The 14,810-nt window shown below is 34.5% G+C and overlaps 2 protein-coding genes across 4 annotated transcripts in view; one reads left to right on the plus strand and one right to left on the minus strand.

Annotated features, from left to right (window-relative positions):
* RALGPS2 (Ral GEF with PH domain and SH3 binding motif 2) overlaps positions 1-14,810 on the plus strand; it is a 167,249-nt gene that overhangs the window by 96,685 nt on the left and 55,754 nt on the right. The window lies entirely within an intron of this gene.
* Positions 1-14,810, minus strand: part of ANGPTL1 (angiopoietin like 1) — a 29,000-nt gene that overhangs the window by 4,999 nt on the left and 9,191 nt on the right. Inside the window, exon 2 of the mRNA XM_023728071.1 lies at positions 1,306-1,499. Coding sequence (XP_023583839.1) covers positions 1,306-1,499 — 194 coding nt within the window. The remainder of the gene's footprint in view (positions 1-1,305; positions 1,500-14,810) is intronic.

A 14,810-nucleotide genomic window follows, 5' to 3' on the forward strand; every position in this document is an offset into this window, starting at 1 on the left:
GTTCCTGGTCTCTGTCATACAAAGCACCAAAAAAATTTTTTTTTCTAAAAGTATATGGATACTATCCCTATCACGACCAAACAAAAAGGATATCTAGCAGATTGTTAATGATCATTCAATAAAAATCAGAGAATCTACTTTAGAACAATTTATCTTCTTTAACTCTGTTATAAGTCAAAGTAGTAAATATAAGAAGATAAAGTAGTAATCTTCAAAGTTTTACCTTTGAAAATTTATAAATTAATGTTTGAAAAAATGAGTAATTATCCTATTTCAATAAGCATTTGACACTGCAGGGATACAGCAAAATATAAGATTTGGTAAACCTGATCTTTACACTTGAGATGTATCTTTAAGGAGACTGTGTTGAGGGTTTCTTCCCCCTCCGCCCCCATTTTTGCTAATTATGGGTTCAGAAATTTATACAACTCTGACATGGATATATTAATGTCCCATTTTTAGCTGCCAATAAGATTTCACCTGAGAGTGAGTAATCATGTGTTACTTTACAGGTTTAAAATGGGGAATTAACCATCTAGAAAATATAAATAAGAATAAACAAAAATTAAGCCAAGCATTTTTTGTTAACCTGATACAAGCATCAGCTAAAATACATTGCTAATATAGTCTATTAAATGTGATTTCTAATAAGAAAGATCGAACAAGGTTTTGTTAAGAATCTTAATTTTATCTCTTGCATCTGCCATCCTTAAATTGTGAAAGTATGTACCACTGATAAGATTAGCATGATCAACATCAAAATTAATAGTAACGACCAGTTCTTTGCCTTCCCAAAATTGTTGTTGCTTGATTCTAGTGCCACGTGAAAGCATAGGTGTACATCACTTTCCCAACACCAGCATCTAGTGTCATAACCTTAGAGCATGATGGCATGATTATCAGAGGTAACTAGTCCAAGAAAGAGGGTCATTTTCTTGAAGTCCTATACTTTATATTACTGCTTAAATACACTTAATGGTAGGTACCATCAAGTGCATAAACAACAACAACAAAGAAAAAACAGTTGTCTTCGTAGAAAATGGAATTAAAAGTAGTCTTTGCAAAGTATTTTGTAAGTCATCCAGATTGAAAGGGGGCATTTTAAAGTATTTCATCAGTTTCCTTTTTTACAGTTTAATTTTGACTTTAAATCTGGAGATGAGAATTATCTTTTTGACAAATGTAGATAATGAAAAATATATGGATAGTTATTTTTTAACTCTGTATCTTGTTTATTGCACAGAATGGCCACCATTGCAAAAACTGCTTTGCTCCACCTCCCACAAGTTTCAATTATTGATTTACCTTATAATTTTCCCAATTTCTGAAGAAATTGACAGAGCCATCTGTTCTTTTCTGAATAACAGTCCAACCTCCAGGGTCCAAACTGTTCTCGCACCATAACTGCACAGGTTCATTGCCGTTTTCAGATTTAATCATATAAATCCCGCTGATTGAATGCCCAGCTTCTTTCGCTTGCTGACAGTCTTTGAATGGTCCTGTAGTTTAAATATCATTGATTACCAAGAAACTATTGATTACCAAGAAACTATTAAAACAGTTTTAATCAAGATTCTTACCTTTGTGTCTTTCTTTACAGTTACCAGTTTTTATTCATTGTATTCAACAACATTTTATAAAAGTTAAACTAAAAAACCAAAAAAAAGAATTACCCAAGACCCACTACCTGGAACGTGAACTTATTTATTTTTCACTGTTCTTTTAAGTCTTTGTTCATATACATACATATTTATATTGTTATAATCCTAACATGCATAGAAAGTTGGATTCTGTCTTTTTATTTTAACAGTCTTCTACATGGGGGTGTAGTCTCTATTCTAGCTACTTAGAGTAGCTGTATAATGGTCCTTTAAGTTGATATATTAATGTTTATTCTTCTATCATTGAGATTTCCTCTGAGTTTTACTATTTTAAATAACACTGCAGAGTGTCTTCATTCTTATTGCTTTAACTTTTTTCGTATTATAAAAATACTGAAGGATTGATCTGCTGGATTAGGAGTATATAAACACTTTTACAACAGTTCATAGTGACCAATTTGTAGTTTCCACAATTTGATTTCAGTGGAACACTAGTCCCTTGAGATACTCAGTAAAAATGAGGTACCATGGTCAATTAAGTTTTAGAAATGATAAATATTCCCATCTTGGAAATTCACAACGTACAGTGAAACCTGTGAAAGCCGGAACCTGTGTAAGGTGGAAACCTGTCAGAGAAGGAAAACTGAAATATTTTCCACTGAAACGAGCAATAGAAAAGTGGTAGGACTGTACCCTGTCGAAGGTGGGAATCTTGCAAGACCCAGAAGAACCAGGCAGCCCTGTCAAGTTCCAGCTCTCAAGGTATCACTCTCTATTTACATATTAAAGACTGAGAAGCCCTGTAATAAAGAAACCAGAGTTTCTCAAACTTACAGAAACTTTTAAAATTTTCCCCCATTCAGTACTTATTAATAATCCGTAAGAATATATTTCAGGAAAGGTAGGCCAAAATGCCTTTCTAAAGAATTACATCAAATTTATCTCATCAATAGTAATCTATTTAATCTGTACAATGACCCTGTGATGGTTTACAGGTGTTCTACAGATGGAACAATTAACTAGTCAGTCTAAGGTCATGATTGTTAGAAGGTAGTAAACTCTCATCTTAAACCCATTTCTTTCTCTCCTCAGATCCATGCTCTAGACTGCTGTGTTACTTCATAGCTTTATATATTCTCTCCCCATTTCTTAATGCAGAAACATTTTGGAAAATCATTTGTACAGTATGTGACTCTTGAATTTGTGATTTCTACATTTTTTCAGTCTAAAGAAAGATGGCCATTGTTTTTTATAAGTGTGAAAAATATATTAAGTGATTCAGAAATAAGAAATATCCTAAAGATCTATTAGAATAAAATAAAAGTGTTGAAATTCCAGTTATCACATTTTATATTTTACTATAAATTTTTAAATCCTGACGTATAATTTTTAGAAATTATATGGAAATAAAGTTTAGTCAAATTACTTCTTACAAGAAAATCTATACTATAATGATATTAGGATTGTTGACATGTTGAGAAATGTATATAAAGGGTCCCTTTTGGGCCTTATTGAGATAAAGTTCATCTCATTAAATAGTTCAAGAACTCTATTATTAGAAGGGATTCTTAGACTATGAGTTGCTCCTTGAAGAGAAAGACTTTTTGTTTTTTTCTTATAATTTCATGTTATCAGTATCTTAAATATTAGTAGGGCTGTCAATTTTTGTTAAATAAATGAATCAGTCAATTTGCCTTCTTATTTTAAATACAAGGAAATTGAAAACCACATAGAAAAAGCAAGAAAAATCACCAGTTTTAAGTTTTGTTTCACTGATACGTCTCTGGTTGTATGATAGTACAATGACCATTGATGCCACAGATTGCTAATAAAAATGAAAAACTGGAAAGACTTACGCTGTCTTTCTTGAGATATATTTATTTTAGGTATTGTATTTTTTAATTCTAGAACTTCAATTAGTTTCTTTTTCATAGTTTTTATTTCTCTGTTAATATTTCCTATCTTTGTATTCATTATGAACATATTTCCCTTCAACGCATTGAACAGAGTTATAGTAGTAACTGCTCTAAAGTTCTTGTCTGCTAATTCCAGTCAGGGTTACCTCAGGTTTGGTCTCTGTTGATTGGTATTTCTATTTAGAATGGGTCACATTTTTCCTGTTTCTTCGTATTGACAAAAAAACTTGCATAGTATCTTGGACATTGTGAAAATTATTTTGTGGAGACTGTAGATTCTGCTATACTCATTTGAAGACTGCTGATGTTTTTGTTTTGTTGCTGTTGTGTGCCATCGAGATAATTCCGTCTTGTAGTGGCCCTGTATGAATGACAGAGTAGAGCTGCATTGTAGGGTTTCCGAGGCTGTAATCTTTACGGGAGCAGATCTCCAGGCCTTTTTTCCCCGCGGAGCAGCTGGTGGGTTTGAACCACTGATCTTTCAGTTAGCAGCCAAGCGCTTAACCATTGTGCCAGAAATTAATTTGGTTGGACTCAAACTGTTAACTCTGTTTCTTGGGCAGCAGCTAAAATCTCATTAGTTCTGTTATCCTTGCAATTTGCCCCATATAGGCATGATTCAGGGCTCAGACATAGGTTTGGGCAGAGGTTATACACAGAATTTTTGGCTCTCCCTCTCTGGCTCTCTCTTTTCCAGGATTTCTCCTCACTTTACAGTGGGTGTGGGTGCCAGCAGTTAATAGTTTGGCTGCTTACCAAAAGGTCTGAAGTTCGAATCCACCAGCCACTCCTTGGGAACCCTGTGGGGCAGTTCTGCTCTGTCCTGTAGTGTCGCTATGAGTCGGAATCGACTCGACGACAACAGGTTTGGGTTTTTTTGGTTTTTCGGTGGGTATCTGACACTCTGTTCTTCAGGCCTGAGAGACTGACTGCAGCCTGCCCGTAGGCTAAAAACCAAGATGGGAACTCACCATATGTCTTTCCTTCCAACTGTATACGTTCCTCCAGAATCTGTCTGCACATCTTGTTCACTTCCTAGTGCCTTCAGATGGTTATTTTTTATATTTTGTCAAGAGTTGATATTTGTTACCTGCAGAAGGATTGGTCTAATAGCTTAAACTGCCATACCAGAAAGGAGACTAGCCTCTTAGACTTCTTAAAGTAGTGCTCAATGATATTTGAGATGTTGTAAATTAAAACTTTGATAAAGTTAAAATCAAATGGTTATTTAGCAAAGAATAAAATTTTTTCCTTAATTAAAGTTTTCCAATACAAGTAGAAGGAGGAAATTGCCTTCTATGCCTAGTTTGTTGGTGAATGGATTTTGAATTTTGTCAAAGGCTTTTTCTGTATCTACTGGGATGATCATATGGTTTTTCTTTTTTGTTTATTAATATGGTGAATTATATTGATTGTATTTTCTTTTTTATTGTGGTGAAATATATACAACAAAATTTGCCATTTTAACCATTTGTAAGTGTACAGTTCAGTGGTATTATATTCACAGTGTTGTACAGACATGACAGCTGTTAATTTCTAAAGCTTTCTCACCACCCCAAACAGAAATTCTTTCCCATTAAGCCATAACTCTCCATTCTCCCCTTCCTCTAGCCCCTGGTAACTGCGAATCTACTTTCTGTCTCTATGCATTTGCCTATTTTAATATTTCATATAAGTGGGATCATACATTTATGTCTGATTTACTTCATTCAGCATAAGGTTTTCAAGGATCATCCAGGTCATGGCATGTATCAGAACTTCATTTTTTATGGCTGAATAATATTCCACTGTATGTATATGCATTTTATTTATCTGTTCGTTTGTTGATGGACACTTGGGTTGTTTCTACCTTTTTGACATAACATTGGTATACAAGTATCTCTTTGAGTCCCTGCTTTCACTTCTTCTGGGTATATACCTAGGAGTGAAATTACTACGTCATATGGTAATTCTGTGTTTAATGTTTTGAGGAACTGACAAACTCTTCCATAGTGGCTGCACCATTTTACATTCCCACCAGCAATGCACAAGTATTCCAATTTTTCCACATCCTTACTAACACTGATTTTCCTTTTTTTTTTTTTTTTATAAAAGTCATTCTACTGGGTATGAAGTGGTATCTGATTGTGGTTTTAATCTGCATTTTTCTAATGACTAATGATGTTGGGCAGCTTTTCATGTGCTTATTGGCCATCTGAATATCTTCTTTAAAGAAATGTCTATTCAGATCCTTTGCCCATTTTTTAAATTGATTGTCATTTTGTTGTTGAATTGTAAGAGTTATTTATATGTTCTAGATATTAAACTCTAATCAGATATATGACTTCCATATATTTTCTCCTGTTTTGTAGAGTGTCTTCACTTTCTTGATAAAGTCCTTTGATGCACAAATTTTTAATTTTGGTAAAGTTTATTTTTTCTTCTGTTACATGGCTTTTGGTGTTGTATCTGAAAATCTGTTGTTAAAAACAAGGTCCTGAAGTTTTACTCCTATGTTTCTTCTAAGAGTTTTATGATTTTAGCTCTTATATTGAGGTCATTGATCCATTTTTTAGTCAATTTTCATATATGATGTGAGGTAGGGGTCCAGCTTCATTCCTCTGCATGTGGAAACCCAGTTGTCAAGCACTGTTTATTGAAAAGAGTATTCTTTCCCCATTGAATGGACTATTGATTATATTTTGAATGTTTAACCAACCTTGTATTCTGGAGTAAGCTTGACTTAGTCATGGTGTGTTATCCTTTTTATATATTGTTGAATTTAGTTTGCTAAAATTTTGTGAAGAATTTATGCTTCGTGTTCGTGAGGATATTAGTTTATTAGTTAATCTGCAGAATTCCATAAATAGGTTTTGAAACTGGGGAGGACTGTGATAAAGACAATGTTTTGAGCTTATCAGCCTGGCCATAAATTAAATCACAATCCGTTTAAATTCAACGTGGATTATCATTTTTAAATTATCTACTTTCTTCATTCTTGAATTTAAATTATAAAGTATTCAGAGCCCTTAGCACACTATTTAACAAAGTAGTCATCATTGGTAACTGCTAACTAATTCCCTTCTTTATTGCTGATCTCGATACATTCTAGTTCCTATGGAAGATATGTTTGTTTAATAAATTTAATGTAGCTAACCAAAAAATGAGTGTATAGTCATTTCTACTGTAGTGAACTAATTATTCCTGAAAAACCTAATGTTCTGCAATACCATGGACTAGAAATAACAGCTGATTTTAGCCATAGTTACCTGTGGCACAAGATTTGGAGAATCCCATATGAACCAATATGACCTCTTTGTTTCACTAATATCGTTCGTTCCCTTTTTTTACTAATCACATATGAGCAACATTACATGCATTGTAGCTGAGTCAAAGAAGAGATTTAATTTCATATGTGGGAGTGAGATGGAAGAAAAAGCGAAGTATGACTCCCAGGTCTGTACTGTTCTGTGTAATGCGTGGTAATATGTTCATTTGTTTGCTCATAGGACTCCCCATAGGCAAGGACTGTATCTTTTGGTTGTATATTCACCGTTTGAGTCCACATAGGCACTCAGATATTTGTTGAACTAAATGATTCTTGGTAGCCACAATGGTTTCCAGAATTTCTTCACTGTTTTTTCAAGAAATATCTGCATATATTATAGGCTAAAAACTGTTTTAGGCTCAAAGGATAGAGAAATAGCCTTACAGCGAAGTGGGAGGTGGGGAAAGTGGCAAGTAAAGAGATTATTCACTACAATATGACAAGTACTTCGGTGGAGTTATGCCGGGCACATGGGATCACATAGCAGAAACAGCTAACCAAGATTTGCAGATAAGAGGTAGACAACAGAATCTACCTACATCTGAGCTGAGTTTGAATGGTTGAGTAGGAGGTAGGCCAGTGGGGGTAAGGAGCCTGATCAAGGCCACACGTGGGTGACATGTACAGAGGCATGGATTAGTATTAGAGAATTTACAAGTTCAGTATGTCTTAAATGTAAATGGAGAAGAGTGGTACTTTTGAGGTCTTGAGGTAGGTTATAGAGTTGAAGCTCTGATTGCTTCGGTTTGAAATTGCCCTCATTATGGTTATTTCTAAAGTTAGCCAGATTTTTTTTCCCTAACTGTCATTCAGGATAGTCAAGGATATCTAAGGAGCGGTGCTCTTATTTTAAAACTTATCAGTATTGTAGTTAATGCACACATGAAGTGGTTTTGTGGTGTGATACACATAAATATTTCTCAGGTTTCAGAAATTTGCTTCTTCTCTCTGTGAATGTCACTTTTGTAAATGTTTGCACTCATTTGAATATAGTTTGACGGTTTAAATTTTATATTTAAATATATATTCAAAAGTTGGACTTTCATTAGGTTATTTGGGTTGCTGTAAAATATTCAGAAATATTAAAGTTTTGAAGGTTTGTGAAATTTTTGTAAAATACCATTTGTTCCGTAGAGCTAGACTCCTTTTCTGCTATTTAATAAGTACTTGGGGAGCCCTGGTGGAGCAGTGGTTAAGTGCTTGGCTGCTAACAGAAAGGTTGGCAGTTCGAACCTTCCAGCTGCTCTGCGGAGAAAGATGTGGCAGTCTGCTTCCATAAAGATTTACGGTCTTGGAAATCTTATGGGGCAGTTTTAGTCTGTCCTATAGGGTCACTATGAGTCACGATCGACTTGACGACAGTAGGGTAATAAGTACTCAGATGTTTAAGCAAACGGGAGAATTCTAGGTTTTCTGAATCCAGCTTCTATTTGATAAGACTTCAGTTTATGCAAATTTGATTATCTTCAACTTTAGATTTCAGCACATTTTTGTAGTTTCATGTTTGCAAGTTGGATGCCTGTTAGACTTATTTGCTATAAAGCCTTAGGAAAACTTACTTGAAATCCCTTTCCAGAACATATGGATAAAGTTAGCAGTGCTTACATCTACTTTCAAAAGGAGCCCTGGTGGTACAGTGGTTAAGCACTCAGCTACTAACAAAAATGTCAGTGGTTTGAACCCACCAACTGCTGCTAAATGAAGGGTTGGCAGTTCAAACCCATCAGCCGCTCTGTGAGAGAAAAGTGTGGCAGTCTGCTTCCGTAAAGATTCAAAGCCTTGGAAACCCCATGGGATAGTTCTGCTTTGTCCTATAGAGTCGCTGTGGGTGGGAATTTACACAATGACAGTGGATATGGGGTATACATCTACTTTCTTCTCCTCAGTAAAAGTAGTAAATATTAAAATTTACTGTTACTTAGATTTATTTTTATAAATATACCATTAACCTATCTTAGCCTACTGTATGCTGTTGATCTTGGCAGAAATATTGTTTTCAATATTACTTGCATGTCTTATTTTCTGATCTAGAATTAGATTACAAATCATTCTTATATTAAATGTTTTACTGCTTTCTCTGTACCACAGAGAACATTGCTTAATAGGAAGTCTTAAACAACTAATAGAAAATTACCAGCTTCATCGTTGAGAGTTCAAATTTAACTGACTGCTTTGCATATTATCAGAAAAAAATTGACATGTGATTCAGGAATTTGTTCATGATGGTTCAGAGGGTATAAACTGGAAGTACCTTTCTTTTCAAACAGGAATTTCATTAACCTTTTCTGGCATTGAATCGTCTTGATATAGTTTTCATCTTCCATGACACAACTGAATTTTTCGCGAAACAGGAAACTGAAATTCTGTACATTGAATTTGAAGGACTACTCTCTTCCTCAGTTTATATGAGCAAGCTTTCTATAGGGCTGACAAACGCTGATTAAGAGATCTGATTCATGTAAAAGAAAATATTGACCATCCATGCCACATTATTTTCCAAGATGTAATTTTCATTAAGAAATCTGTATTTTGAACAGAACAGTAGGTTGAAAAAGAAAAAATTATTTCACACTTTGAATAGCAGCATTACTGGGAGCCATCTTTAACATACCTTCCCTTCTTCTACAAAAAGAACTTTTTTACTACTTAAAATTACAAGGAAAATCCTTCGCTTTTTATTGTCAATTTCTCATTTCCTTCCTTTGTCTCAATCCTGTGATCTTTGTGATAGGAGAAACAGGACACAAAAAAGATAACCAGTTTAGAGTTTTCAGATGATTGGTCAGCAAGTAAAATCTTTAGAGAAGTAAACTTTTTAATTAGGTTGTAAGTTAACTATAAGCTAGGTATATTCAACAGCCTATCTGGAGTGGGAGGTTTGAGGCAGATACTTTCTAGAGTGATAATAGATTCTTTCTTGTAGTTATAATAACAGTCTATTAACCTCTAAACTGCAGTTACCCAAAAAACCAAGCCAAACCATTGCCGCTGAGTCAATTCCTATTCATAGTGACCCTATAGGACAGAGTAGAACTGCCCCATAGGGTTTCCAAGTTGCTGCTGGTGAATTCGAGACTGTGCCAGCCTTTTGCTTAGCAGCTGAGCTTTTAACCACGGAGCCACCAGGGCTCCAAACTGCAGTTAGCAAGCTTTTATTCTTGAAATTACTAAACCTGTTGAAAAACCCTTGCCATTGAGTTGATTCCTACTCATTGTGACCCTATAGGACAGAGTAGAACTGCCCCATAAAGTTTCCAAGGTGCACCTGGTGGATTCGAACTGCCAACCTTTTGGTTAGCAGCCATGGCTCTTAATCACTATGCCACCAGGGTTTCCTGAAATTACTAAAGAGTTTATCAATTTTTTTTTCATAACTAGTTAATATAATCATATTATTCCACTAGCCCCTTTACTTGACCAATCTTCTTTAATTTTGTTTTTTGTGTGTATGTTTCTATTTTTTTAAGTATTAATATAAAGACTCCATTGAAACCAATTACATCTAAAAATTTACTCAAAGGAGACAATTTTAAAAAGTAAATACTTGGTGTTTTAAAATTATCACCCACTAAAACCAACCCTGTTGCTATCACATCGGTTCTAACCCGTGGTAGCCTCGTGTTTTGGAGTAGAACTGCATTCCAGAGGGTGTTTAGTGGCTGTGATCTTTTGGAAGTAGATCGCCAGGCCTTTCTTTCACCGTGCCACTGGGTGAATGAAAACCACCAATCTTCTGGTTAGTAGTCAAGCACAAACCGTTTGTACTATCCAGGGACCTTACCCACTAAAAAAGCACATCTTTAGTTTCTAATGACTATGCTTATCAAGTTTCACTTTTTAAGCTTACCTTTTATGTCCTCATATTCTACATCAGTATAGCAAGGCAAAGAACATACAGGGAAGTGCACAAAAAAGTGTAATAATTCATGATAGACCATCCACAAAGCACTTTTGAATGCATTGCCTCATCTAACTATGACAACAATCTCTTTTACAAAAGAGGCAGCTGGGCCTCAGAAAAGCTTTGCCAGATCCAAGTTTCCTGATGCTCAGATCTGTGCTCCAGTGCACTATGAAGGAACTTTCTCAATACCATTCAGCTGCAAGAAATTACCTTATTTTTATAAATATACCATTTGTAAAACAGTAATGTTTCTGTTTATAGAAGAGTAACCCAAAATGAAGTCACTGAATAACATTAACTGTTAAGAATTAGATTGATTCAAATTTGCCATCAGTGTCACATGTGTAGTTACATTCCCAAACACTGTAAGGTAGAGGGAAGGCATTATTTCTGGAGATAATTTATTTTAAGCTAATAGGATGATTTCATTATTTGCTGTAAGTTCATCTTCTTGTTTTGAGGTGTATTTTTCTCACAATGATTTTAAAAGAAAATATAAAATTGCCTGTCATTAAAACAACTTTTTAAATAATACAGTGTGTCATGTATTTTTACATTATGCATTTAGAGAATTTAGAATGGCCATATACCAACATGTAGAGTGCGGTAATAGGGATTTCTTGATGCTAGAAGCATACATAAGTACAACAGTCACTATCTTTATCCTTTCTGAGCAAGCACCCAAAACAGCTTTAGACATTTTTTCCCAGACAGTCAGAAGAAAAATATGTGCCGAGACTTTAACACATTTAAGAAAAGACCAAATGTGTTTATTGCTGCTTGTAATAATTTATATTTGGTAAGAATCACAGAATATTAGAACTGTAAAGGGATATTAGAACTGTAAAGGGATATTAGAATCATCCAGTCCAGCCAGCCTTCTCATTTCACAGGTGAGAAAACAGAGACAGGCAAAATGACTTACCCAAGCTCACATGACAAAAGTAATGGTGGAGCTAGGTTTTCAATTTCTTAATTCTGGGCTTTTTCCCTTACATTCATTAGTGTACTAGTGAGCATTCTTATGGTGTATCAATTACATCCTTGAATTTAAGAGTCTAACGTTTATAGAATAAAATAGTGAAAAGTTAATCTTTACTTCTAACAGTAAATAATGAATAACAGGAAAGGTTACCTGTTCTTAGTTTTTACATCAAGGATTGGCTTATTAGGGATATATACACCATTGCTTTCTTAAAGTAAATATATGTTTAAAGGGACTTTTGACATGAGAATTTAACATTAGATTTTTTTTGTACTAAAGCTCAGTGTAATAAAACCTAGAACTGATAGGTCTCATTTTCTATAAACATTTTTTAGATCATTAGTTTATAAATATGTGGATAATCATTTCTTCTAAAATTGGTGATATCAGATAGCCACTTAAAATTTAGGACACATGTAAAATACTCCACAGTATTCTGTACTTTTAATTGTACATCTCATCAGTTAAAAAAAAAAAAAATCCATGCACCTCAGTTATGTTTATTTGTAAGTTATATATACAAACTACTATACTGGTAAATTATATACATTAAAAACATATATAAAACACAATTTTTCAGACGATATAAAACATAAAAGGTCTAATATTTTCTTTCTATACCCAGTGGATCATTTTGTACACATCTTTCCTTTGGAAATCAAAGGATATGGGGATATTAGTAATGACAGTTATTTACCTAATTTAATGGTACTCTCGCCTGTTACTACTGAGAGCTAAACAGTATTTAAAATGATTCTGGAACTGTATAATGTATTAAAGCACTTTCATGAAGGTCTTTGGAATGATAGCTTTAAGAAGCTCTACAAAAATATATTATCAAATCAATTAATATTTATTCAGCATCTGCAAATGAGATACAATATCTTTCTACCAGAAGTTTATAATCTAGTTGGAAGGCATTTTATTTAGATATGTGTATAAATGCTGTATGTACATATAAAGATACTGATAATTCAAGAAGGAATATAAGACATACTGTAAGGATATTACCAAGTATAGAGGTAGTCATGGAGAGGAGCAGTCACTTCAAGCCTGAGGGAGTAAACAAGGGTTTCACTTAGGAGCTACAGTTTTGTCTGAGCCTTATAATTCGAATAGGCAGGAAACACAGAAAATATTTAGGAGACAGTGAGTGAATTTCTTTTATTGGAGCAGATATTTTTCATGAAGGAAATTAGTGGAAGAAAAGCAAGAGAAGTGGCTTTGTTCTTTTGAGAGGGACATTATTCAATACCCAGTCTAAGCGATTTGGACTTTTTCAGTTTACATTGTGGAACTGCTGAGCAGAAGTGTGATGTGATCAAAATGGTTACTTAAGAAGATGAATCTTTGGCAGTGTGTATTTTGATGGAGAGAGAAATTAGAGAGACCAGTTGGCAGCATGATTTTTTTTTTTTTTTTTTAGCAAGAGCTAACATTTGAATACTAACCTTGTGCCAGGCACTATTCTAAGCACTTTTCAAGTATTAAACTCTATGCAGTAATTACTGTTCTTATCCCTGTCTTTCAGACGAGGAGACAGAGGCACAGAGCAATCCCTTTTCCTCCTCCTTCCCTAAGGTCACAGAGCTGGTAACCCCAGAAGTCTCTATTCTTGTAGCTGCTGCCATAGATAATTTGCATCTAAGTTAGCATTCTGGCTCTGAATAGAAATGAGGAGCATGTACATGAGAGGCTGAAAAGGGAAATGGATAGAACTCATTTGACTAGATGTATGGGGCAAGAGGGAAGTGTCAAAGATAAGCCAAGCTAATTCTGAAGTAGATAGTAGCATACATCAAAATAGAAACAGCAAAAGGGGATATTAACCCCTTGATCCATCAATTTTATACAAATTTACCCTAAGGATATAATCATAGATGTACTTAAAGAAAAAGTTATGAGAGTGCTGACTACCATATTCGTGAGAGGGGGAGAAAAAAGACTTTAGGGTTATTACCAAATGTTAATTGTGTTGATTACTGAGTGTTCATATTTTCTAGATTTTCTTCAATAAATATGTATTACTTTTTAAAGAATTATTATTTCTTAAAGAAGAATACAAGTTTAAGAGAAAGATTATTTTGGTGTTGGTTTAGTCACTAGTTCATTTATTCCTCAAATATTTATTGTAGTGCCTACAATATGCTGAGTACAATGTGCCAAACACAATCCTAGCTAGATGCTTGAGATAGGAAAAATGAAAAGACAGCTGTCTTTCAGAAGTGTTCAGTCTAGCAGGCACACAGATGTACAAACAAATAACTTCAGTGTAATATGACATAGAAAACATGTTCGAAGTATAGTCAGTAGTTTGGGGAAAGCCTTGTAGATGTTTGTTTGAATCTGGGAAGACATAACATTAAAGGTATTGTTTGAGTTAAGCCTTGAAATCTGCTAGGTTGACAGATAAGCTGAAAGAAGACACTTCAGTAGAGGAAGCAGGTAGTGGTAGAACATCCAAATGCAAACATCCAACTTTGGTTAGAATCAGGAGTCATCTGAGCAATGGTGATACTTGAAGTCTTGAAGAAGGTGAATGAGACCTCTAAAGCAGAATAATTTGAAGAAAGCCTTTTTAAGACATAAACTAAAAAAAAAAAAACAGTTACTGTCAAGTCGATTCCAACTCATGACGACCCCATGTGTGTCAGAGTAGAACTCTGCTCCATGGGATTTTCAATGGCTATGATCTTTTGGAGGTAGATCACCAGGCCTTTCTTCTAAGGTGCCTCTGAGTGGATTCAGACCACCAACCTTTCAGTTAGTAGTCAAGCTCTTAAATCATTTGCTCCACCCAAAACTCTTTTTAAGGCATAGGAGAAGGAAAAAGATGTCAGCGAAAGACCTAGAGAAGTGGGAAGAGTCAGAATATTATAATATGGAAGCCCAGGAAAGCAGAGATGTGACTAGTCAGTGGTATCTACCGCTGTGGAGAGAGATAACTCCTTCATGATGTATTTCTTTCCAGTCTCTGTTCTTTGTGTTGTTGTCATTATTGTGTAAAATTATTCCATAGTTTTTATAAAGTTACATGTCCTGCCTTTTCAGTGGTGAACAAACTATGTCTTAATACTTTTTTTTTTTTTTTTTTTAA

Source organism: Trichechus manatus, unplaced genomic scaffold (genome assembly GCF_000243295.1).
Source record: "Trichechus manatus latirostris isolate Lorelei unplaced genomic scaffold, TriManLat1.0 scaffold00021, whole genome shotgun sequence".
NCBI classification, from domain to species: Eukaryota; Metazoa; Chordata; class Mammalia; order Sirenia; family Trichechidae; genus Trichechus; species Trichechus manatus.